General features: G+C 44.6%; 1 protein-coding gene across 1 annotated transcript in view; it reads left to right on the forward strand.

The window, feature by feature from the left end:
• The window catches only part of LOC149870708 (uncharacterized), a 248,949-nt gene that overhangs the window by 29,163 nt on the left and 192,593 nt on the right, over positions 1-27,193 (forward strand). Inside the window, exon 2 of the mRNA XM_090036721.1 lies at positions 20,286-20,312. Coding sequence (XP_089892847.1) covers positions 20,298-20,312 — 15 coding nt within the window. The 5' untranslated portion in view covers positions 20,286-20,297. The remainder of the gene's footprint in view (positions 1-20,285; positions 20,313-27,193) is intronic.

Below are 27,193 nucleotides of genomic sequence, written 5' to 3' on the forward strand. Positions count from 1 at the left end.
TAATATAGCCCTCTAAATCTAATCAGACTAGAAACCTGTGAATTCCACTAACAGTAGCAGTCTAAATTAGTGTAATTTAAAGCAGTGTCAAATTTATGCCACAGATAAAAATGGAAAAAATCATCTTGGGCTATATATTAAAATATTATTGGGCCATAGATTGGCAAAGCCTGGTTGCTAAAGTCAGTGGCAAAACTCCCCTTGACTTTAGTGGAATGTGAGTTTAGATCACCTGTCTTAAATGACAGCAGTGAGGGCTCTCTCATTATTGCTGTCTCTATTTGTGAGCTCAGAGGAAAAGAACTTGAGAGGCCCTGTAGATATTTCCAATTTAGGCATTTCGGTGCCTATTAGGCACCTGGGGATATTAGAGGTGATTTGAGGAAACAGAAATAGGTACTTAGGCTCCCTATACAATGAATGGAGAGAGAGACCTCAGAGGAATAATTCACAAAAGCCCATTTTACCCTTTTATGGTGACCCTCCGACCAAAAAGGGTTGGATCCCTTGAGTCAGTAGGAGGCTAGTCAGTGGGAAATGTTGATGAGCATAGGCGTGTGTCTGAACTCCTACCCCTCAATGGATGCAGAGCCCAACGTTCCCTTCTGAGGGTGAATCCCTAAGGGAAAAGGATGTGCTCTTTTATAGATGCAGCTGGTGAAAATAATGATGATGGTGCTGTTGCCCACCTTTTGCATAAATGCCAAATAGATCACGGACTGTGGAAGTGGGAGACATGCATTCTAGGCCTTCTTCCACTTGAGGGCATTGAAGTATACATCTCCCAGCTGCCAGGACTATGTCTAAAAACTACCAGGATATAGAATAGGCTATTTGATAGCACCCACTACTCTTCCTTCTGAAGTTCAGCCACTGGGCAGAAAGTAATTTAAGAGTGAGGAGGCCTGAAGGAAACCAAACAGAAGGGAATCTGACTCTGATGTACTGCTTAGGGCAGGGCTGTCCAACCAGTAGCCTGTGAGCCACATGTGGCTGGCAAGGAGTTAACATGTAGCCTCTCGGCCATCGTTACCCCCATTGCACTAATACAGTAGCAGTTGGGGTCTTGGGGTATCCTCTTCCTCTCCCAGCATCCACAGCCCAAGGGACAAGGTGGCATGGTGCACTGCAGCCCGCAGTTCCAGGAAAGCTGACAGCCTAGAGTGCCTGTGCAGCACAGTGCCACAGGGGAGCCCACAAAGAGCTGTAGGTGAGGCACTGCACCATACTGGGACACAGGTGCCCACCCCTGTGTGCGTGGTGCAACACAGTGGAGGATTACCTGCCCTTGTACATGGGAAAGTACCTGCCTGCATGTGTAGTGCAGCAGAGTGGAGGGACACCGACCCACGTGTATGAGGTTCAGCCTGAGAGGCTTGTGGCCTCCACTAATGTAGTTCCCATGGTGTGAGGCCCCCACTGCTGCATCCCATGGAGTGTGTTGCCACCAGCTGCTTAAAAGTGAGATAGCCCTGACTTAGGGCTTGGGGGGGGGGGGGGAGGGGAGGGTGCTGTTTCAGTCCCTACTTCCAGAATTTTTTTCTCATTTTCATCCTGAGATTAATGTAAAAAGCATAACAGAGCAGAAACCTGACCACTGCTGTCTCTTATTCAATCTCTTTCTGGTCCCATGAGTCATGCATTCATTCCTCCTTCCAAAGGAGGAGGTACAGGTGATGCACTCTCTTCTTCACGCAGACTAATGTCCTGGGAAATGGAACATGTCTGCTTGACTCTCCTTGAGCTCAGGACTGAAGTCAACCACGTACTCAGCCTTTAACCACTAGGTTGTTAGACAAAAGATGAGCAGTAGTAGCTTATCCTCGCTGGGCGCATCTAAACATGCATTAAGTTGCTTTTTCTAACACACATTAAATGTAGTATCTCCAATGTGAGGTACTAAAGGAATGCACATTAGGCCATGTTAATGTGCAGTAACAAATGCACACAGTTTTTAAAGTGACGCTTAATGTGCAATAGCCTATGTTACTGCTCATTATTGTAATCACACAGTTTTTTACATGACGCCTTAATGGGCAGTAACAAAGGCTACTGCACATTAAAGCACACATGTAGATGCACTCACTGTGTATTTTCAATGTAATTAACTTTGCCTGTTGTGCCTTATGCTAAATTCTATGCTGTTGGGTGTTTTAGGCATGCTGTAAGTCTGCTTACCAAATCAGATCCTTTGGGGACACTTTTCAGCAGATTGTTTCTACATTGCAATGGAGCTCACATGAGAGTGAGACACTTCCACATGCACAGAAGCCTAAATTTAGGCACTTAAGGAACTTTGAGGTCCAAAATTATGCTGAATGAATTTAAGAACTAATGGATATTATGGCTACTAGAGTGGGGTTTTCTTGGAACACAGTTTTAGACTTAGGCGCCTGAATTTCTTCTGTATTCCATTTTAGATACTTAAGGGGTCTCTGGACCTAGCCCAAACTCTTGCATTGCCCATGTGGAAGTAAATTCTGCCATTTTTTTGTATCATATAGTGAATCTGCAGTACTGTACAGAGTAAAGTCCTACTCTGGGATGCCATAACATGGTCCCTATTCAAGATTTATGTCAATCTCACGTTAACATATGTGAGAATCCTCCGTTGATTTTTTTCATGTGGGATATATGATAGAGATCTAGACAGGAGAAGATAATTTTGTCCAAGATATTTCATTTCACATAAAACAGCCTAAAAAAAACCAGTGAGTGCTTAAATTTTGGAAGTTCTATACAGTTTTGGAGTTCATGATATTGTTGGCACATTGTTTCATTTCTACTTACATGCATAAAAATACAGACATACTTCAAAATTTTATTAACATGCCCTCCAGAGAAAAACTGGCTTACAACAAATACGTTATAATGAATTATTAACTCAATGAAGAGTATAAATGGTTCAAAGCGAACATCAACTACTAAAACCCAAGAGCCTGAACTATGCAAAAGAAATAAAAAGCATCTAATGCAATAGAAACTCTGAACATATCAAATAAATATATAGTAGCTACTTTCAATTGAATACTTGACTTTTAATTTTAGAATGTAATCTTCTGGTTAATATTGGTGAGACAAAAGAGTCAGTAAGGGATAATGTGAGATTTGGGGTTGCAAAAAGGGTAAGTGATTTGCTGGCAGTTCACAGGTCAGTTTGCAAGTCAGTTTGTCCCCACCCCTTTTGAGGGGAGATCCTTTTGTCTTTGTGTAAGGGAGCAGGAAGAAAGGACTTTTGGGGACCAATAGGCAGTAAACAGGCCAGCTTCCAGGTGAATTCACTAGAGAAGGTGTGCTTGGAAGAAGGGTCGTAAGAGAGAGAAGGTAGATTAAGAGACCTAGGGAAATAGCTGGAAGACATTGCAATGCCAGAGGCAGTGTCACTGCCTCTGCTTGCACCTGTCAGGTTTATATCCAGGCAGGACTGCTTCCCATTGAGGCTTCCACCCAGATCCAGGTTTGGCATTGTGGGGACTGCAGCTTACAGGTTCCTTCCAGTGATGGCCAGGTTGGGAGGTGCCTGTAGTGTTAGCAATACCTCCTGGTGGTGTCTCTCAGGGAACAGGCAAAAGAGCTACAGGAAGAAGTGGTGAGGCTATGAAGCATCTTCCCTCATGTGGAGTTCATTGATTTGATACTTGAGACCCAAGGAACTGTGGAGAAAGAAATGCTGGAGGCACCGCCAGAGAAGAGAGAGGCCATGGACTCCCAGGAGGGTGGAAGCTGGAAGCTTGTGACCTCTGGCAGCAAGCAGAAATCTTTACCTCCACCTGCAACAGTTCATCTGGAGAACAGATATGCAGCCCTAGCAACAGAATAGGAGGAGCACGTTTTATTGGTGGAGGAAGATAGGCTAGGCCTCACCAACATGAGAAGGTTTGAGACAACCACCACCAAGAAGTGATGCGTGGTGGTGGTTGGAGACTCCCTTCTGCAGGGGGTTGGAGGGAGCCATATGCCGACTTGACCTGTTATCTCGGGGAGTCTGCTGCTTGCCCAGAGCCCAGATCCAAGATATCACTGAGCATCTACCAAGACTCGTCTGGCCCTCTGACTACTACACCATGCTGCTCATCCATGTGGGCACCAGTGATACCGCCAGGGAGATCCTGAGTGGATCAAAAGTGACTGCTTTGCTCTGGGTGCAATGGGGAAGGGGTCTGGGGCTCAGGTTGTGTTCTCTTCAATCCCTCTGGCCAAGGAAAAGGGCCTGGGAAGGAATGTGTACATCCTGCAGATCAATACCTGGCTGCTCAGCTGATGTCACCAGCAGGGCTTTGGCTTCTTCAGTCATGGGTTGTTCTTTCAATAAGAAGGATTGCTGGGAACAGATGGGATCCACCTGACAAAGAGAGGGAAGAGCACCTTCACAGACAGACTCGCTAAGCTAGTGAGAAGGACTTTAAACTTGGTTTGCCAGGGAATGGAGACCAAAGGCATGTGGGGAAGTGGGAGGTCTGGAAGAAGAGAAAGCAGGATGGGGAAATAAAGGAGGTGTTCTCCTACTACCTGAGAATTCAGGGCAATAGACTAGTTCCTCAGATGCTTGTAGACGAATGCATGGAGCCTGGGAAACAGGCAGGAAGAACTGGAAGTCCTTACATAGTCACAGAACTATGACACGATTGGAATAACAGAGACTTGGTGGGATAGCTGGTATGACTTGAGCACTTCGATGGATAGTTACAAACTGGTCTGGAAAGACAGGCAAGAGAGAAGAGGAGAAGGAGTTGTACTTTATGTAAAAGAGTCATAGGATTGCTCAGAGCTCCAGTATGAAACTGGAGATAGGCCTGTTGCAAGTCTCTGGGTTAAGGTTACAGGGGAGAGCAACAAACGTGATTTTGTAGTGGGTATCTGCCATAGACCACCAGACGAGTAGGCAGTAGTGGATGAGGCTTTCTTTAAACATCTAGCAGAAGTTTCCCAATCACAGGCCCTCATTCTCTTGGGAACTTCAATCACCTTGACATCTGCTGGGAGGACAATATAGCACAGGAGATCCATTAAGTTTTTGGAGAGTACTGGGGACAACTTCCTGGTACATGTGCTGGAGGGGCCAACTAGGGGCCATGGTATTTTTGACCTGCTGCTCACAAACAGAGAAGAATTGGTGGGCAATGTAGTATAGTGGATGGCAACTTGGACAGCAGTGACCACGAGATAATTGAGTTAAGGATCCTGAAGAAAGGAAGGATGGAGATCAGAAGAGTAAGTACTCTGGACTTCAGAAAAGCAGACTTCAACTTATAAGGGAACTCATAGGCAGGATTCCCTGGGAAGCCAGTCTGAGGGGGAGAGGAGTCCAGGAGATCTGGCTGTACTTCAAAGAAGTCTTACTGAGAGTGCAGGAACAAATCATCCTGATGCACAGGAAGGCTAACAGGTATGGCAGAAGACCAGCTTGGCTTAGCAGGGAACGCTTCAGTGAACTAAATCACAAAAAGGAAGCTTATAAGAAATGGAAACTTGGACAGAAAACTAGGGTGGAGTATAAATGCATTGCTTGGGCAAGCAGGGATTAAGTCAGGAAGGCCAAAGTGCAGCTGGAGTTGCAGCTAGCAAGGGATGTGAAGGGTAACAAGAAGAGTTTCTACAAGTATATTGGTAACAAGAGCAAGATCGGGGAAAGTGTGGGTCCTTTACTGAATGGGGGAGGCAACATTGTGATAGAAGATGCAGAAAACTTTAAAGTGCTTGATGCCTTTTTGCCTCAGCCTTCACAGCCAAGGTCACCTCCCAGACTGCTGCACCATGCAGCACAGTTTGGGGAGGTGAGCAGCCCTCAGTAGTGAAAGAACAGGTTAGGAACTATTTAGAAAAGATGGATATATACAGTAGGGCTGTGCGAAGCTTCAGTTGCTCATTCGATTCGGAGGAGATTTGGCTCAATTCGGAGGCCAAATCTCCAAATCCGAATTGAATCAGGAGACCAGTTAAAAGGTCCAAAGCAATCCAAAGCTTCCAAATCAATTTGGAAAAAGATTCAGAAGAGATTTGGTGTTTCAGGCAGTCCCTGCTCACCACCACAGGGAGCTGGATCATGTGGGTAAAAAGGGAGTGGGGGATCCCTGCCAGGCCCTGAACCCTGCCCATTCTCCCAGCCCCATCAATGTCTGCACCATCCGGCTCCAGTGTCCTGTTGCTTAAAAAAAAAAAAAAAAAAAAGCCGCACCCTCACCTGCTGCTGCAGCCATTGGGGCCCCTGGGGGCTTGTGGCAGAGACCCCCCATGCAGCGCAGGGCAGTGGGGGGAAGAGAGGATCTGCCTGAACAGGATTCACCAGGGGCGAGTCATGCCTGGGCAACCTGATTGCCTTCTATGATGAGATGACTAGCTGTGTGAATGCGGGGAGACCAGTGGATGTGGTGTACCTTGATTTTAGCAAGGCTTTTGATACAGTCTCCCACAACATTGTCACAGACAAGCTAAGAAAGTACAGGCTGGATGAATGGACTGCAAGGTGCTATAAAACTGGCTGGAACATTGGGCTCAAAGGGTAGTAATCAATGGCTCAATGTCTAGTTGGCAGCTGGTATCAAGTGGAGTGTCCCAGGGATTGGTCCTGGGGCCGGTTTTGTTCAATGTCTTCATCAATGACCTGGAAGATGGCATAGAGTGCACTCTCCGCCAGCTTGCAGGTGACACCAAGCTGGAGGGTAGGGTTAGGATTCAGATTGACCTAGACAAATTGGAGGATTGGGCCAAAAGAAATTTCATGAGGTTCAATAAGGACAAGTACAAAGTTCTGCACTTAGAACAGAAGAATCTCATGCATCAGTACAGGCTGGGGGCTGACTGCTTGGGCAGCAGCTCTGCAGAAAAGGACCTGGGAGTTACAGTGGGTAATAAGCTGAATAGGAGCCAACAGTGTACCCTTGTTGCCACGAAGGCTAACAGCATACTGGGCTGTATTGGTAAGTGTGTTGCCAGCAGGTCAAGGGAAGTGATTCTTCTCCTCTATTCAGCGCTGGTGAGGCCACATCTGGAGTAATGTGTCCAGTTTTGGGCTCCCACTACAGAAAGGATGTGGACAAATTGGACAGTCCAGCAGAGGGCAACAAAAATGGTTCGGGGGCTGGGGCACATGACTTATGAGGAGAGGCTGAGGGAACTGGTCTTATTTAGTCTAGAGAAGAGAAGACAGAGGGGGGATTTAGTAGCAGCCTTCAACTACATGAAAGGAGGTTCAAAAGAGGATAGAGCTGTTCTCAGTGGTGGCAGATGATAGAATGAGGAGCGATGTTCTGAAGTTGTAGCAAGGGTTAGATATTAGGAAGAAACTTCCTCACTGGAAGGGTAGTAAACACTGGACTAGGTTGTGGAATTCCAGAGAGGTGGTGGAATCTCCATCCTTGGAGTTTTTTAAGACCCAGCTTGACAAAGCTTTCAATAGGATGTTCTAGCTGGGGATGGTCCTGCTCTGAGCAGAGGGTTGGACTAGATGACCTCCTGAGATCCCGTCCAATTTTCTGTGATTCTAAGTTATAGATGGGGATGGTGGTAGTTCATCTAGGTCTTTCCTCTGATCTCTCTTCTTCACTTTTCCTGGAAGACTCTTTAACCTTCTAATAGGAGGTTTTTGTGTTGAGCATATATCTTATTAATGTCACCTATTATTCCTAAATACGCCCAAACTGAAAGCATGATAACAATATAGCTGATAGCTTGTTTGAAACCAGTTTTATGTATATCCTAAAGCTCTCCCTCTCCCTACTGATTTTCCCCCCAATATTTTACATTAGTTTTAAATATAAATGTTTACAAAATACTGGCATGTACAGTAACACCTATATAAAAAAAAGCATTTACTGTAAACAGAAATAAATTTATTTAGTAAATGTTTGTCACTTGTACATATATAAATAATATACTTTTCCAACACTTTTCAATCTGTAAATATTCTTGATGATTGAAATTCATCTTTCTGCAGAGAACTAGAATAAATGGGCATTGTGCAGGGAAATCATTGTGAATTAGAGCAAAACAATTTATAGGTAATGAGTGGGGAGTAATCATTCACCATATTACATACAAACATCACCTCATTCATTGCTATTGAATAGTCAGCCCAGACCAATACTCTAGGGTACTGTCTACTTAAATCTCTATAGGTATTCTTTGATGAAAACCTCTCTGTTCTGGGAGACCTTTGAGGGCAGTTCAAATTGTACATTCAGTAAATATTCAGTAAACTACCTTTTAAAGGTACTAGAGATTATGTAGAAAGAAAATGCTCTATAGATTCCACAAATGACCACAGGAAGTATGCCAGTAATAATGCTAACCTTTTAAAAAAACAGTCTTATTGTTTCCCTCTCTATCATGGTGTCTAGATCTTATCGGAAGCATTGTCTCATTGAGAGTCATACATTTTATTTCTTCATGTAAAAATTGCTAATTAGTAACAAAAACTAGAGATTTGTTCTCTCTAGCTACACAGCTCTGGAAGGAACTAAATTAGCTGGAGCTAAAGACTGACTAACATATGGTCATCTTTTGAAGTCTTCCTTTTTAAGAGTAAGAGACAATAAAATGTCTTCAAGTATGTACAAGATTTCCATACCAATCATGGCGTCCACTTAAATAATCTCCTTTACTTTCTGCATAATTTTCTCAACTGCATTTTAGCGTAATCTCAGCTTTTCTTTTATTATTCTGTTTGAACCACCCTATTTTGCTTGGCCAAATACTGATTGTTTCCATTTTTCAATAATATACATTTGTCTGCTGTCAACAACACAAGGAGGTAATGGAGGTAAAAGGAAATTAACTGTAAAGTTTTGCTGGTTCAGGTTCAATGTTCTTTATAAAATAAGTATTCATTCTTATGGTGAATTAATGTCCTTATAGCAGGCTGGACATAGCTCAGCTCAAACAGTCCTTGTTCATAGTCTTTGTTTCCCCGGGGCAAACTCCTTCACCAGAGGAATCAATGTAAACAATCAGCAAAACAAACACAGAAATAGCTCAGGGTCTTTTCCCAGACCCAGACCCAGAGAGAGTGCCTGGGCTCAGTATTGCAATCCTTAGCCTGTACTCTTCCTTTTCCCTCTCTAGCAAACTCCCTCCAGCAAACTCATGGTTTCTCAGCTTCCCTCCTGGTCTTGCTCGCAGACCTGAAATTCCCCCCACCCCCATCAAAAAATGACACTTCAAATTTGGTGTGTTCCTGCGTTGAGTCCAATGCATGCCCAAAAGAGGCAGTGCACTAGTGGCACCCAGCTTTCCCAACACCTGTAGAAATCAGGTGCTTTAGTGAGGTTTTCTGGGCCTTATATCTAATAGCTGAGTGAATCAGCTACTAGATAAATTCACAAAAAAGCCCCACTGAAGCTCCTGATCTTTACAGATGCTGCAGAGCCAGGTTAACATTACACGCTGCTGCTTCTGGTACAGGATTTTTTGTTTTTTTTCCACGTCTGTCAGCACCCCAGGTGAGCTCTTTCTTCCCCTACCAGTCATTTCTGGTCCTTTAGGCCATGTGTAGATGAAACCAGGGGCGTGTGTCCACAACACTTTAAAGCGGGCTCTTATTTGCCATTCTCAGGGTAGCTCAGGTATCAGGCAGTTGCTTTCCTGCAGCCTTCCTGCCCAAAAGCTCCTCTTTCTGCTGCCTGCAGGGCCAGACTGTCTGCTGTGGCTCAGGCCCTGAGCTTATCTATCTCCTAAGCCCCACCCCTTCTGGTCAGGTGTCTCCCCCCAGCCACCTGCAGTGGTTTTCCATTAGGTCCTGTGGCTAGCTTCTAGGGCAGATCACAGCTGCTACTCTGGCTGCCTTAACAGTGCCCTCTCTGCTTTCATTAATATCTGACTGCCTGTCCCCTGCAGCCAGCCTAAAATGGGCATCCTACCTGGGGATCTCCTCCCTTCTGTTTATTTCCGAGACAACCTCCTGCCTGTATCCAGTATAACAACCACAGTCTTTCAAGTGTCCCCATAGGTTAGTCTCTGTTCTTGAATCCCTCCTTCTATGGGGGATTGGGGGCAGTTTCCTCCTGGGTCCATATCCTACCCCCAAATCCCACACGTCCCAGGGCAGCTGTGGCACTGCTTGGCAGCCTCTGTAAGGAGCGATCTCCATCTATTTTTACCCACATGGGTCTTCAACATAAAACCTGTCCAGCAAACATTGCCACTGCTCGAGTGGCTTCGCTGGGGTGTTCAAAGCTAACAGTCTCCATGTCTCAACTCTTCCCTTTCTTGTTCTTTCAAACCTCAGCATACCTTACAGTTCCTGCCATTTGGAACACTTGTTTCAGCCTCTTCCCTTTCATTCTGAAATAGAAGGTGCCTGTAGATGTGCTGTGAGGGCGCTCCACTGTGCTGTAATTCCAGTGTGTCAGAGCAGATTCAATTAATTGAGTCTGCTAGAGAGTGGTAATTACTGTGCTTCAGCCAGCCTGTACATCCGGAGTATCAGCATCCCCACAGTTCAAAATGGTGGTGGGGGCACTTAAATGAAAGCTCGAATGAACTTTAGTTCAAGTGCTCCTGCTGCCATTTTGAAGTGTGGGGATTCTGATGCATGAGATGCTGCAGTGTATACAGCATGTACATAAATATCCCCCTCCCCCACCCTGGAGCACATGTGAAAGTTCCCACAGGTTGTTCACAAGTATGGTGGACCCAAGTCTGCTCACCCTCATGTTTGGCTTATCCTGGGGCAGGATATCCAAATCTTTCTTCCTGACTTCTGCATGTGCTGTCACCATCTTTCCCTCTGGCTTCAGCTCCTGTCTGGGTAACATCTGAGGTGGGCCATTCCCTGTCCTTGCCTTCTTCTTGATCATGCTCAAGGGCTTCTTTGCCCTCACCTCTGGCCTTCCTTTGTTGCTAGGTGCTCCATCTGTAGTTTCTGATGGTGGTTCCCACTCTGGTCTACTGTGCTCCATTGTGACCCATAGGACTTCTTCAGTGCCCTGCAGTTTCACCACCCCTAGTCTCACTAGAGTTGGATTATCTACTTTTGGGTGGGCCCCACTTTTGTCTCCTCCTGAGTCCTTGCTGTTGCATGCAGGTGTGGACTTTCTCTCTGTGCTTGGGTAGATGGACCCGACACCTCTATTAGGGTTTCTTCCCCATCCCTCAACCCCACAGTTCTTCCTTGGGGTGTGTTGGCATTTTCCCCACTCTTGGTTGTGGTCGACTAGGCTACTGCCCACTCTTCTCCGGAGTGTCCCTCCTATTGAGACTGCTACTGAGAAAGGACTCCTCTGCCACTGCTGCCTTTCTCAGTCGCCTCCAGGAGCACTACCCATATTGCTGGCCCCCAATGTGGGCAGCCATCCTCACAGTCACTTGAGGTTTCTGTAACCCTCCCCCTTGACTGTGGTCTTTTTGAGGATCTTCTCTTGGTCCTCCCCTGGCTTGGCCACCCTTCCATCTCTCTTAAGAGGGCTCAGTGTTTCTGCCCATTGTTGTGGGACAATGGCTGATACCATCTTAGCCCCTTCCAACTCTGCTTCTAAGCACAGGACTTGGCTCTTCAAGGTTGCCATCTCCATCTCTCTCTACGTGCATCTGTGGTGCTCAATTTGTGACTACTTTGCTAGTCCCTGCCTCTCTTCCTGAGAGGCTTCATACTAGGCAGCGAGTCTAGCCAGCACCTTTCTCAGTTCCTCGAAATCTTGCTTGTGCCTAGCCCAACTAGCAGTCAAGGCACTCTAGTAACAAGGCTCTTAGTACTTTGTGTTTTATCAGTAGCATGCTGCTTTCTCTCCAGGGTCTCCATGCTAGAGTTCAGTTTCAACTGCCCATATTCTCCACCATGTGAAGCGGGTTGGGGATAACTCAGCTCAATGTTCCTTGTTTATAGTTTTATTTTCTCAAGGAAAACTACCTTCCTGCAGGAATCAATACAAACAACCAGCAAAATCCCCCCACACAAACAGACCCAGAGAGAATATCCAGGTACAGTGTTACAGCTGCTAGTCTATACTCTTCCCTTTTCCTCTCTAGGAACAAACTCCTTTCAACAAACTCATGGTTTCTCAGCTTCCCTTGCGGCCTTTTCTGTAAAACCCAGGAGAGAGGTAGCCATGGTGTGGTGCTTATCTGGAAGTCGACCTCCCTGTTCTCTCCTCCTTGCTACGTGTGCTCTCTGTCCCAAGGAGAGTACTCTGGCTTGGGCTTCTACCCCCAGCACTGCAGCCTTCCTGTCTTTCTCCTGGTCTTTCTCTAGGAGCTTTTTATTCCCATGAGGCCACCCAGTTATCATCATCAGCTGGCTCAGTCCATTGAAGCAGCCTTGAATTCACCTTCTACCTGCTTCTACCTGGGCTGCAGCCCCCAAGGCATGCAGCTGCTACACACCTCTAAAGAAAAAAAGCATCTTAAATATGACATCAATTTATATTTTTCTCCTGTAACTCACTATTCCCCAAATAATTTTTCTTTTCCTTTCCTTACATTTTATAAAGAAATTCCAGAACACTTACCCAGACTGAGACCACTGTCCTGTTCCAAATGGAATCTGGAGACAGCAGAATCTAGCCCTGTATGTGTTTATTTTAAGTTGTGTAGGAAATTCCACTTTGGCTTCTCCAAGAGTTATAAAACAACCAGAATCAATCGCTTAGTAATGGAAAAGACTCTTAATTATAGTGCAGGCATTACATGACATCGCTATGAAGAAAGTAAAAGCTATAAACATAATTAAAGGTAATCTTGTAAGGTAAGGCAACTTGTAGTATAAATTCTGTACCATGTTTATTCTCAGGCAAGAACCACTCCCTGAAACAGTTTTTATTTACAAAATAGGAACATTGTTATAATTTTAGCAGCTATCTCTACCAGGAGGGCCACTGAGACAGTTCTCTCTGAGCCAGAAGTCTGACCATATAATGAATTTTCCTTCAACAGATATTTATGTACATCTCCCTGGAGCCACAATGGGGCTGGGGGCTTCTGTCCCTTCAGCAGATATTTATGTACATCTCCCTGGAGCCACAATGGGGCTGGGGGCTTCTGTCCCACCTGGATCTGCCATGGATTGGGGGTGAGGAAGGGAAGGGTGCAGGGCAGGGTTGCTTGGGAGGGGTGCAGGGTAGGATTACTTGGGGCCAGGATGGACACAGACTGACAAAGATCTGTCACACGTGCGCACACATACACACTCTCTCTCTCCCCACACCTTTCCCTTCCCCTCCCTGCAAAAAGCCAGCAGCAGTGGCAGTGCCTCCAGCTATCAGCTCTGACCCTGCTCTTCTCCCACACTGTGATCCCACTTAGGGCCAGGCTGGATGCAGACACACAGATCTCTCTCTCTCCTTTATGCATCGCATATGGTGGGGGATGCAGGTGAGTGAGTGAGTAAGTGCTGACATTGGGCAATTACAACTCCACTCCGCCACTGCCACCACCACCCCCTCTGCTGCTGGGCTTTGTCTCTGGCTGGGTTGCAGCCCTACCCCTCACTGTTGGTGTGGAAATCTGGAGGGGCACATGCCCCCTTGTGCCCCCCCCGTTGCCTATGCACATATACATCCCCACCTTCAACCTGGCTCCCTACAGAGAGCCAGGGGCAGTGGCAGCAGCAGCAGCAGCTAAAACCCCTCCTCCCCTCTATATGCCATGCCCCTGCTCAGGACCAGGCTGGAGACACACATGCATGTGTGAGCGTGCGCGCGCGCGCACACACACACACACATACACCCCAGCCCCCAAGCCTCGCTCCTTGCAGAGACCCAGCAGCAGCAACAGTGCTGTGCCATGGCACCACTGGGCCCCTTGCACACACAACCACTCCTCACTCTTTTTTCCTGCCCTGCCCTGCTGTTGCCTTTTGCTAAAGGGCTGAATCCTTCCATCTGTGGATGGAGTTCCCTTGCCCTATCTAGAAGCCAATCGTTGATTCTCTGGATCATTGTGTATATGTAAGAAGTCTAGTCTGATGTCTGATGAATCTATTTATGTCTGACAAATCCGATTCAAGAGTGGTACAGCTTATTACAAGTTTCACAGATCCATATGTTGTCTAAGTTCTAGTCCAAGTTTATAGTATGCTGCTTTCTTCTTTCTTGCTTTGCTTCCATCCTCTGAATCAAAGCCACTTCATATTGACCTGCACCCAGAGCCAGATGTTCTCTCTGGATCATACAGGAATCTGTGTACTCCTCCCAGTTTTCTGTGTTGATGCTGAACAACGTGATATTGTTTTTGCAAACATTGTAGTAGAGGGCAATCCCACTTTCTACAGCCATCTCGAATCTCACTATACAAAATATTCTTGGGGATACTGTCTTCTCCCGTTCTCCTGTCATGGCCGATTCATTGCAACCTTTTCTTCTTGATAGCGATTCTAAGTGTCTCACTCTTGTGCACTCCAGCACCTCTGTGTTGGGTATTCCATCTTTGCACTATATTTTCAGGATCTTATGAAGACATCTCATGTGGAAGGTGTTCAGTCTCTTGATATGCTTAGCATATGTAGTCCACATTTCTGAAAGCCTCCTTCTAGTCTGGTTTGAAGATAAATGTCATCATTTCTGTCCTTGAATGCATGAAGAAGCAGGAATGAAAAGTAGATGTTAAAAAGCATTGAGAGTAAGGAACCATTCCTTCACCCCATTGTTGATGTCAAAGGTATCTGATTATTTGTTTTCATACACTACAGTTGCCTTCATACCTTGATGTAATGAGTGAATAATGTTCAACGATTGCAGGGGACAACCCAGTTTCTTCAGAACAGGATCTCCTGGACTCAAAATAGCCTCTCAGGTGATCCTACCCATCAGTTCCCTGACTGAGTTAAAGTCTTCTTTTCTGAAGTCCAGGGTCCTTTCTCTGTTGCTCTACTTCCTTCCTCTCCTCAGGATCCTAAACTAAGTCATCTCATGGTCACTGCTGCCCAAGTTGCCCTGCATTACTCCATTCCCCACCAATTCCACCCTATCTATGTGCAGCAGATCAAGAAAAGCATGGTCCCTAGTTGGCTGCTCCAGTGCTTGCCCCAGAAAGTTGTTGCCAATATTCTCCAAAAAATTCAGGATTTCCTGTGCACCGCTATATTGTCCTCCCAGCAGATATCAGGGTGCTTGAAGTCCCCCAAGAGAACCAGGGGCACCAGTGGCATCTGCAGGTAGTCAGTGCTCACCACTCCTCCACCCTCACCACCAATGTGGCTGCCTGCAGGAGCTCCCCACTTGCTGCCGCTACATCCCCACCACCTGTGGGCAGTCACTGTGTGCCCCCAGCCTCCAGGGGCACATGTCTTTCATGCAGACAACCCAGCCATGGGTTTTGGATGGCTGCAGTGGGGTGGAGGGAAGGAGAGGGGCGTGCATAGACAGAGAAGAGCAGTCAGAGTGTGCAGGCAGCTGGGAACTCAGCCCAGCCTAGCCATATGTGGAGCAGCACCCTGCAAGTAAATGTGTGAATGGGAAGGGGTGCAGGGGAGAGAAAGGGCATAGTGGGGCAGGTCGAGGCCCCCAACGGGGGGGTGTGAATGGGGCCCCAGGGCAGGGCTTCTGCTGCCCACACCCCTTGGGGCAGGCACAGGGGTATGTGCCCCCTGATCTGTGCTGAGTGCGGTGTGAAGTTGGGCTGCCACTGTGGGCTGTGCTCTGCACCCTGCTGCCAGTGCCCTGGCAGCCGCGCAATGCCATTTGCCTCCCACCGCCAGGCAGGTGGCACAGCCAGCATGCAGAAGGCACATGGCATCACACCTAGGGCACCAGCAGGCCCTGCAGCAGCAACCCACCTCCACCCCACACACAGATTGGGAGGGCACATGCCTCCTTTGTCTGCCTCAGGGGTGCGCACAGTGATGGGGTGGGAGCTCCCCCACATCTCTGGACAAGCTGCCTAGCCTTCGAGTGTCCTGTGACTCACACCAGCTCCTGCCCCACTCTTTCCCTCACCGTGGGAGCCTCAATTTGCCCCCCCCCCCTTTCCCATGACAGGCTTACTTGCTGGGGGGGATGCTTGCACATACACACACTCAGCTCCCCCCACCCCAAATTATATTTTCTCCCTCCACTTATGCCTCCTATGCCAACTGCCCTACTTTCTCAGGAAGAATAGAAAGCAGGGCAACAGAGGAGAAGGCTCCCCTCCTGTTTGTGCTTCCTTCAGGTCACCCCCTTACCTCAGGACTTTGGTCTCCATCCCCAGTAAACCTAATTTAAAGCCCTCCTCACTAGGTTAGTGAGCCTGTCTGTGAAGATGCTTTTCCTTTTCTTTGTCAGGCAGATCCCATCTCTTCCTAGCAGTCCTTCTTGGAACAACATGCCATGATGAAAGAAGCCAAAGCCCTGCTGACGACACCATATGTGCAGCCATGCATTAATCTGCCTCTGCTCTTGCCCAGGCTTTTCCCCTTGACCAGAAGGATTGAGAAGAACACTGTCTGAGTCCTTGCCCCCTTCATCTTTGCACCTTTAGTCACTTTTTACCCACTCAGGGTCACCCCTCACAGTACCATTGGTGCCCACATGGATGAGCAACATTGGGTAGTAGTCAGAGGGTCAGATCAGTTTCAGTAATCCCTCTGTGATATCGTGGATCCAGGCTCTGGACAAGCAGCAGACTTCCTTGAGGTCAGGCTAGAAGATGAATGCCTCCATCCCCTGCAGAAGGGTGTCTCCAACCACCCATTGCTGCTTCTTGGGTCAGTCTTCCCGACCTTGAGAAGGCCTGTCCTGGCCTCCTCCACCAATGGAATGTGCTTCTCCTCCTCTGTAGCTAGGGCTCCATATCTATTCTTCACGTAGACCACTGCAGGTGGAGATGACTTCTACTTGTTGCCAGAGGTCACAAGCTTCCAGCTTCCACCTTCCTGGGAGGCATTCTCACATCACAGGCACTGCCCCACCTGAAAGGAACCTGTAAGCTGCGGTCTCCACAGCACCAAACCAGGACCTGGGTGGAAGCCATAACAGTGAGCAGTCCTGCCTAGACAGACACCTCACAGGTGCAAGCAGAGGAAGAGCGAGCGGGCAATGGCAGTGGCTCTGGCATTGGACCGTTCTCCAGCCATTTCTCTGGGTCTTTTAATCCACCACTTCTTTTTTCCTGCCCCTCTTTCTAAGCACACCTTCCCTAGCAAACTCCCCTGTAAGCTGGCCTGTTTGTTGCTCCTTGGTCCCAAAAGGTTCCCTTTTCCCTGCTTCCTCTCACCAAGCTTACAGTGAAGAAAAATGAGACAGAGAGAGAGAGTGAGTGTCCAGGCAAACTCCCTAGCGAAGTCCCCCTTGCTTAGGACCCTAGTTAAGCAATGGGTTTAAGTATTGGTCTAACTCCTGAGTTTTAGCTACTTACACTAAATACATATAGGTTAGCTACTCTTAATGAAAGAAAGAGCTTACCTTAAAAGCTCCCCTTCAAAGAGGGGGGCAGCAATCTGACTGCAAATTGTCCTGCTTGCTGTCTTTGTTCACTCGCTCCCTAATCACCAGGGAAGTCTCCTTTTGTACTCTGCTGGGTCTAGCTCCACCCTGTTGTTAGGGCTTTTGTCAGACACAGGCAGCAATTACTCAGCCAGTGCCACTCCTCACTACTCAAATCACATGGGCAAAATGCACACCGCCACCAAATGCTTAATAAGCCAAACACACAGGCAGCCCTTCCTGGAGTGGAATCTTGTGCTTGGTGCCTGACTCCTTTTCCCCTTCCCTTTCCTCCTCTTGCTTCTGGTGAACTGCTTGCAAACTGCTCTGTTTGCTATCCCTGTTCACTGACTTTCCCCACACTGGTGAACCCAAGCTCAGGAAGGAACAGGAAATAGATGCTACTCACCTCCTTCTGGTCCCAGGGGAAGTCAAATGGTGGGGATGGGCTCCCATGCCTTACCCAGACTGGGGTCACCTTGGTTTGGAGAAGCCATAAGGGCATTGTCCCATTGCTCCCATCCCTGCTGTAGATCAGGAAAGGAGTGGAGGGGCAGCTGCCAGGTGTTCCCCACCTACTCTCCAGACCAGGGTCCTGAATGCAGAAGACTGGCTTAGAGAAAAGACTGGGAGCTTTGTGCTGCTCTTCCCTCCACTTTGCTCCCAACCTGGGGTAGGTGCAGGGACCCAGAGGGGCAAAGCAGCCACTGGTATCCCAGATTTTCCCAGACTGGGATCACCCCTGTCTCAGGAAGGTTCAAAGAGTAGGGAAGATGGAGTGGCTATAGTCTGAACGCCTGAGTGCTCTCTCTCCTGGAAAGAGTTCTACTAGTGAACATTTCTTATAAGTCTCCATCAGTAGAAATGAACAACACCTGTTCATGGCCTATGTATATATTATATATCAGGTTAGGAGATATTAATGAAGTAGAATAATGAACTCTTATCTTTTTCAGTACATTGGATAATGTAGTTTAGTTATTATACATTAATACAAATTGTTATTGGGAGAGGGGAAGAAAGGAGGTTTGTTTTCATGAGACCAAATAAAAACTTTTGCAGTATCTCAAGGCAAGTATAAACTTTCCTCCATGTCTTAGAATAACTCTTCTAAAAGGGAGGCACCAATAGCCATTTTTAAGTATATTTTTCATTGTATATATGGTGTACAGCTTTATAAATGAAGGAGCAAAAGAAAATCTCATTATTGGAAGCAGTACTTTCAAATTGGTTGCTGTACAGCATGTTTCCTGCCATTCATGATGCTGCAGTTGTTTACTGCTAAACTTTAAAAGTGTCTACACATTTAAAGCCATTTATGTTTTAGGCACAGGATATGAGTTAGCTTTCTTTGAACTGTGTTTGTTGGACTGACAGTATTCTAGTTTCTTCATGTTCTCTATTCCATTTGGTTTGGCTTAGTCCAGATATAGACCAGAGATTAGATCCAAAGCATCTGGCATTACAGGATAATGTCAGAATTATGCTTCTGCTTTAAAAATTATGGTCATAGCTCTTCAAAATGTGAAGAAAAGTTAGAAAATGTGACCCATGTGTAACTGTTGCACCAATGTCTGCCTGATTCTGCCAACAGCATGAAACAGTGGCTCCAAGTTGCACAAATTTCTTTATTCATTTGAACTGAAACCCGGTATCTCTGTAGAGATGCTATCTAGGATGTACATAGGGTGTTGAATTGCCTTAATTATTCCAATTAGCATTAGATTAGTTCATTTGGACTGTGGACCTAATTTGCTGTACATCGAGGACTTATAATGATTTGCAAAATATTGCCATTTGATGCTGTGTTCCTTCTTGATGCAAAATTCTCATTTTGTCATTAAAATATCATATCAAAACCTAATTCTATATAATGTGAATCACAATGTCCCAGTGCACAAAGCTAAGGATTTTGCATAAATACATTGCTAACTAAATGAAGGGGAAACCAACATACAGGCTGTAACTTCAGAAGACTGTCATAATGGCTGAACACCAAATTCAAGAATTCAGCTCTCAGCCTCTCCCATTTAGGTATCCTACACAAGTGACTCATATTTGCAAAGCAGCTCGACACCAAGCAGCTTCCATTTGTGGGTGTTGACAGCTTTTGAAAACCTGGCCCTAAATCTTAAAGAATAATATTTTGCTGAATGTTAACATCACATACGTCAGAAAGGGACAGAATCGGAATTATATCAATATGGATCAAAATAAATCTATTGAAGTTAATGGAGTTTCACTGAATTTACGTCCATGTAACTGAAATCAGAATGTGGTTATTGGGTAGTAAAAATAATCTGTGCATTATTGTGTGCCAGTAGATTCAGCTGTCACTAAGCAAAAACCAATATTTAGTGGAGGTTTTTTTTAAATATGTGAAGTATAGGGAAAATGTCAGTACTTCAGCTACTGAAATGTAGTAATTGTTGGCAAATGGTGCCTTTTTATTAACAGTCCTTGTAATAACCTCAGTTGTGGATTAAATTACTTCTGAGATTTTAGAGAGCAGTCTTCATGTGTTCTGGAAGCCATAATTGTGATAACAGCCTTACCATAGATGGCTTACCTAATACCGTTTTCTAATTGTTTAAAGCAAAATACATAAGCCAGATGCATTATTTCATATATTCTGTCATGTTGTACCATTGTGGTTTGTTAGCCTAACAAATCTTTAATTTCAAGTTGAACACTTTCCTGTCAAACACCAGCTACTGCCTGATTACTTCTTACCATATTGTTCTTATTACTACACTCTTAGGTCTGCTTCTCTTGCTGCTCTTTTTCCTTAACTTTGGTGCCTGTGATGTCCTTAAGGTATTTCACTTAACTGCATACATACAGTAAATCATCTTCTAAAGTCTACAGTGTTCTACTAACATATATATTTGCCCCTGACATCAGTGTTCACATACTTTAACCATTTAATTTTGTTTTGGCTTTTGATTACCCTAGGGTCCGATTGGTATGGATGGAAAGCTGGTAGGTGATTTGTTCAAAACAAGTATAACCTAGGTCTTTCCCTGCATTTTCTCTCTCTTCTTTCCTGTTTGAATCATTTGTGCTAAATTGTACCTCTTGGCATAACCTATGAAGCCCTTAACAATCTAGGCTTGATTTATATAGGTGAGAAAACACCTTTCTCTTTTGTATCCATCCAAGGAAACTGAGATCAGCCAGATCAAGCTTGCATCCTGAACACATTCTGTCTGTTTTGCTGAAGTACGGCTGTCTTTGTCTGTGGAATTATCTCCCTGGAGCTCCATCAAACTGGCTTTGTGACTGTCTTCAAAGCTCACTAAGATGCCTTTTGATTTCTAACAGCACCTCTATGATCCTTTCAGGCTTGCTTTTTCTCTCTCTTCTTGTATTTTTCATTCCTTTGCCCACTTTTGTTGGCTGATTGCATATGGGAAGCCCCAGCTTTGTTTTTGAATTTATTTGTATCATATTCCAGACGTCCTTTTGGGGGAATCCATTTTCTTGAATTAATTAATTAAATGAGTGGTCAAGTTTAATATAGTTGAATGTAGTCATTTATTAGTTGTCACAACAGTTTTACAATCACAAAATGCATATATGAGCTTCTGTGAATAAAAATTGAGATGCATCAGGGATTGAGGCTCTTAAAGTTTAAGCATTTAAAACAGTAAAGGATATTCTGTGGCATTTATACACATGCTCCAGGAGTGGGGAGAGAGGGGCTATAATTAAAGTGTCTGAAGCATCATTTGTATCAGTGTCCCTGTACTGAAAAATGGTAGCGGGGGCACTTGAACTAAAGTTCAAAACTAAAGCTCATTTGACATTAAAGCACCCCCACCTCCATTTTTCAGAGCAGGAACACAGATACGTGTGATACTGGAGTCTGCTAGAGCACAGTAATTACCATGCTCCAGCAGACTCAATTAATGGAGTGTGCTTTGACGTGCTGTAATTACAGCACGTTGGAGCAGCCTTGTAGCAGTGCGCAGAGCTTTGGTCCCTGATCCGATTTGGTGGAGATCCGGCCCAGTTCAGCGGCCAAATCTCTGAATCTGAATAGAATTAGGAGACCCTTTAATCTCTCTGAATTGAACCAGAATCCTCCAAATCAATTTGGAGAACTTCAGAAAGATTTGATGATTTGGACATAGACACAGATTTAAATATTTTTTCTACATACCTCAAGGTACCAGGTGGTTCATGAATGCTGAGATGCTGGGGCAGATAGAGCATCCCACAGTAGTGTGGGGGGCTCCCCAGCGTGCTCAGCAGCAGAACCGGAAGTGGACCAGAAACACTTCCGGTCCACTTCTGGGCCTGCCAGGGAGTGCATGGGGAAGCCCCCAGCTCCGTCCCCCAGCTCAGCAACTGGTGCCTCCTGGGTCTGGGGGTGGGGGAAGCACCAGGGGTCCCCCTCTGGCTGATCACCGAGCCAGGGGAGCCCTCCAGTGTGCTCAGCAGTGGACCTGGAAGTGGCCTCCGTGGGACACTGCATCCACCCCACCATTGCAGCATTCATGAGCCTCACCTGGTACCTCGAGGTATATAGAAAAACATTTAAAGCTGTGTTTATGGCTGAATTGCTGATTCTCTGAATCAGGATTGAATCTTCATATTCAGATTCAGCAGAATTGAATTGGGGACAATGATCCAAATCAACTAATCGAATCACTGTCCCCGATTTGGGCCAAATCTGAATCGAATACAGCCCGTTTCACACACCCCTACAGCCTTGCTAATTGGGGTTCCCCATGATAATTGGGCCCCATTTCTGCTTCTCTTTCTCTCTCCCTCTCCTCTTTCACCAGTAGGACCCATCTTTACTTTGATACCAGGAATGTCTTTCTTTCTCCACCAGCTGCTTTGTCTTGCTGCCAGCTTTGGTCTCTCTCACCTGCCAAACCCATCATCTCTCAGGGCCAAGCTTCTCTCCCATCTTTAGAGACCTTCTCCTCTATGCTCAAGGAGCATCTTTCTGTTGCAAACTAAGCTTCCTGTTATAAGTGCTACCTCCAGTCACTAAGCATCTTCATCTTACTTTTGCCACCTCTGTTACTTGACTGGTAGACCTTTGCTGTTGGCTTCAGTACTTCATCAGCTTGCCTGTCACTTCCGTGCCCCTTTCTTTCAGTGTTATTTGCCTTATCAGGGTTGAAACCTGATTAACTGGGATAAAGTGGTCAGTTAGCGGGCACTCAAGCCCTCTTTGATCCAGGCAGCTGAATAAGCTGCCAAATTGAACTGAAAATTTATAAATGTTGGCAGCAAAATGTTGAACACTGCAGCCTTATATGTGTAAATCTGAAAAAATATATATATATATAGAAAGTAAAACTGTTCACAAGACTCAGCTGAAAACAAGAAGAGTTATATCATCAAACTCCGTGTACACAAAAAAAGCAGTGGAAATGCAATGAAACACATCAAAAAGGGTTGTTGATATAATAATCACAAAAGCAATGCCATGCATAGTTCAAAGCTGCAAATGTAAGAAGTAGTCCAACTAGTTTGCCTATGTTCCATATCCCTATCAGCATAGGGAATAAGTTGTACATTCACACACAGCAGTGTTCTGCTGTACATGAAAGCCAGTAATGGACTATAAACATGAAATAAAATGATGTATTGTAGCATCATTAGCCAAACTGAGGATAGTGCCAAAAAGGAAATAAAATGTATACCTCAATAGTGACATTATATTTTTAAAATTCTGGCAGCTTCAGAAAGTTATACAGAAGTGGCTGGGTTTGAACTGGGGGCTCTTGGTGACTGTCAGACTCCCTATTCCTGGTCAAATAAAAAAAAATAGAGCATACCCTTAATGAAAAGGAACAGACCACTACATTTTTTTCTACTTAATTGTATCTCTGCTCTTTTATGATCAACCTGTCCACTTTTATATGGGTCTTTGAGTCATATTGGCTTACTTTATTGGCAAAACAAGTCTTTGTTCCTGTTAGTATTACAGAGGTATTGCACGTACAGGAGAACAAGAGGGATTTTATTCTTCCTCATATACTGTAGTCAAAACCATCATCTTATTAGTAGTGATACTATAAAAGGCAGTTAGAATCCAGCTGGATTTTCAGAGCCTGGAGTGACTTCACAGATTTGACAGAAAAAAATAATGCTTAATATTTTTAATGTCAGCAAAATTTGATATGGCAGAACCAATTAATGTGCAGCCCTGCAAAATCATTTTTAGAATCACTTTTCTGAGGGGAATTATACTGCAATCATCTACAATATTATAAGTTATACAAATGAAAGCAGATAGTATTTTCCAAAATATATAGGATCAAATCCCATATACATGTAGACTACTGCAGTGAAGTTGATGTTATCCTTTTTTGCATGTGCAATGTAAACATTGTGTAATATGTACCATTTTTAATAGTCACATGCTGTCATTTCAGGAAAAAAGGCTCTGCTAGCCTTTCTGTGCTTAAGTCAGTTTTTTCACAGTGTTTCTTACCTAGAACTTAAAAATTCATTCCCAGCTAAAACCTGCATATATTGTGCCATCCAATGCATTGTGTTAAAAATCCATACTGTCATTCTTTGGAAAGGATTTAAGTAGGAGTAAGCTACATTGCACTTTAGTGTTCTTAGTATTACCTTGTAAAATCATCACCATGTGATTATTATGGAGCTAATTGAGAGAATTTAAAAAATAAATAATATTCATAAAACCATTTAAAAAAAGAAACACAGAAGTCACTCATCTAGGGCCAGTGTATGCCCTGTCATGTGCAGATACACAAAGGAGGGAGAGAATGAAGCAAAGTGCTTTTCCATTATGTCCCTTACATTTGGAGCTCTTATGCTGCAGTGTATCACAAAAGGCACCTAGCCTCTGGAAGGGCAATCACAGACTCATAGAAAAGTAGGGCTAGAGGGGACCTCAGGAAGTCATCTAGTTCATCCCCTTGCTCAAGGCTTGATGGCAACCATCAGAGCTGTAGAGTAGGGCTGTGCGAAGTTTCAGTCCCTGATTTGATTCAGCGGAGATTCAGCCCGATTCAGTGGCCAAATCTCTGAATATGAATCAAATCAGTAGACCCTTTAATCTCTCCGAATCAAATTGGAACCCTCCAAATTGATTCAGAGAGATTCAGAAAGATTCAATGATTTGGACATAGACACAGCTTTAAATGTTTTTTCTACATACCTCAAGGTACCAGGCGGCTCACGAATGCTGAGATAGTGGGGTGGATGGAGCATCCAACAGGAGTATGGAGTGTGCACGGCAGCAGATCCAGAAGTGGACCAGAAGCATTTCTGGTCCACGTCTGGGGTCACCAGGAGCACACGTGGGGGCCCTCCTGCACCGCCCCCCAGCATGGCAACTGGTGCTGGGGGGGCACCCGGGGACTCTCCATGGCTGATTGCCAAGCCAGAGGGACTCGGGGGAGGGCCCTGCATGCTCAGTGATGGACCCAGAAGTGGAATGGAAGTACTTCCAGTCCACTTCCAGGTTTGCTGCCAAGCATGCGGGGAACCTTCCACTACACTGCTGTGGGACACTCCATCTGCCCCAGCATTGCAGCATTTACGAGCCACACTCGGTACCTCGAGGTATGTAGAAAAAACATTTAAAGATGTGTCTATGGCCGAATAACTGATTCTCCAAATCAGCATTGAATTTTTAGATTTGGATTCGGCCAAATCAAATCGGGGACAGGGATCTGAGTCAATGAATCTAATCACTGTCCCCGATTCAGACTGAATCTGAATCGAGTATAGGTCATTTTGCACACCTGTACTGTAGAGCTGTCCTTGTGTCTGCACCTGTCAGCATAGCTGACCAGCCCCAGGATATGTTGTACCCTGTTTTGCTTGCATAGCCCAGTGACATTTTTTTTTAAATGCGATTTAATTGAAATACTTAGAGGAAGAACAAAGAGAACATTTTACTCTATCTGCAGTACCTGGTTAGGAAAAGGCAGAATATCCAAATTATAAAGGATATACAGAAATACATAAGAATCAAGAAGGATTAATAGCCATGAAATAGGGAATTGGATCTATACATGGTTTTGTATTATATATTCACATATGCAGGGAGATAATACATTTAGATCACAGCAGACATGGATTTTTTTTGTGTGTTTTAGGGAGTTTAGTATGCAGTTGCAAGTTGGATAATCCTAGCTCCTGTGATTGAGACAGCTTGTATATATGAATCTTTTTAAGAGTGATGCAGCTCTAATAATCCCATTGTCTCCACAAAGCTTTATGTTTTCATGAAGTGGAGTTGCAGTAGATCTCCTCTTGGGATGATACTGCTCCACCCTTTCCCAGTGCACAAAAGAGGGTTTTTGTTCCAGTGTAACCCATGTCATACAACCCTGTATTGCATATATAGTAAAAGAAATGCTGAGTTAAAAGGTGAAATCCCAGCCTTATTGAAGTCAGTGGTAAGACTCCCATGGGCTTTAGAGGAACCAAAATGTCATCTTTTTGTTTTATTTACCCATATGTTCGTATATACAGCAAGCTGCTATGCAGCTCATATCAGTCACTCTGAGACATGCTAGTATGTTGGCACAAAGTGGGGAATTAAGAAAACTGGCTTTTTTTAAACTATTTTTTGCTTTTATTGTTTTAACTACAAATCTTAACATTCCTTGAATGTTTTTTGGTATTTCTGGATGCAGAGATATTTCTGAAATTATTTATTTACATAACTTTGTACGCCTCTGTTTGTTTATATGTATTTTCATGCATTCTTCTAAATTTGGTTCATGTATAGTAAACTCATTGTAAGGTTGAGTGGTTAGCATACACAGTCCTGCAGTGTACCAGTCACTGGTAGACAAAATTCCCATTGACTTTTGTACTGGCCCCAAAATGTATATTTATTGTGCCATTGCCTTTAAATTGTTGCAGTTGGTAGGATGAAGTATGGGTTTTTGGGAGATTCTGTAGAACCTGTGTAGTTCTGATCATTGTCTTAGATTAATTCAATCTGAAATGTAAATCCCCAGAGTTGACACATTTAGAAGTTCCATTTTTAGTAGATCCATTGGACTTCATATATATTGCTTTGGCCTGAAAAACAAACTTTAAATGCGGCTGATGCTGAAACTCACCCCTCAGAAAGGATGAACATAACATAACAAATACACTTGAGGAAATTTGTAATTTGCTCTCAGGGCAGAATGTGACAACCACTACTCTGCTTCAGTTTCACTGCGATAAACCCATAACACTCCACAATTTTTGTGATAGTCATAGGATTACTATTGTAAAATGCTGCTTTGTAACTCTGAGATGCATTTTGCATGTAATCAAATTTGGTTAACTATAAGCAAAAAGTTATATTTTTCAGATAACTTTGCTGCAAGTAATTAGTTGAAATGCATCTGAATTATTCTCTTTAAAATTTAAAATAGATCAAGTCTGTTGTAGTAATACAAACCACTTGATCCATTTTAGCAGTTATGATATATTGCAGCTAAAGTGAAGAAACTTGATACATCTTTAAAAATATATTTCTGCAGTTATTTGCAACAAAAGAAATGGTTATTTTATTAAACTAAAATTTTACTGAATTACTAAGAAAGACAAAAGCTAAGTTAGTTTTAAAAGCTCAGATACTTGCCTCTTTGTAAAAGTTCCTCACTGTCTTCCAGTGTCATCTGATCATCTGTAAGGTTGTAGTTCACAGTCATGCTTACTCTGTTATACCAGAGTGCACTTCTTTATCTCATGAATGATAGGAAGAGAATGGGATATACTCGCCCATTTTTATTGTCTTGCATACAGTTCAGGTTGTGGACACCTGTTGTGGAAAGTCTCTCCAGAAAGGGGTCGCAACAGCATGAGATTCCTGCAGCTTCTCAGTCTATTATGGGTCCCTCAGCCTGGACTAG

Source organism: Crocodylus siamensis, chromosome 2 (genome assembly GCF_052110815.1).
Source record: "Crocodylus siamensis isolate JL-2025a chromosome 2, ASM5211081v1, whole genome shotgun sequence".
Classification (NCBI taxonomy): domain Eukaryota; kingdom Metazoa; phylum Chordata; order Crocodylia; family Crocodylidae; genus Crocodylus; species Crocodylus siamensis.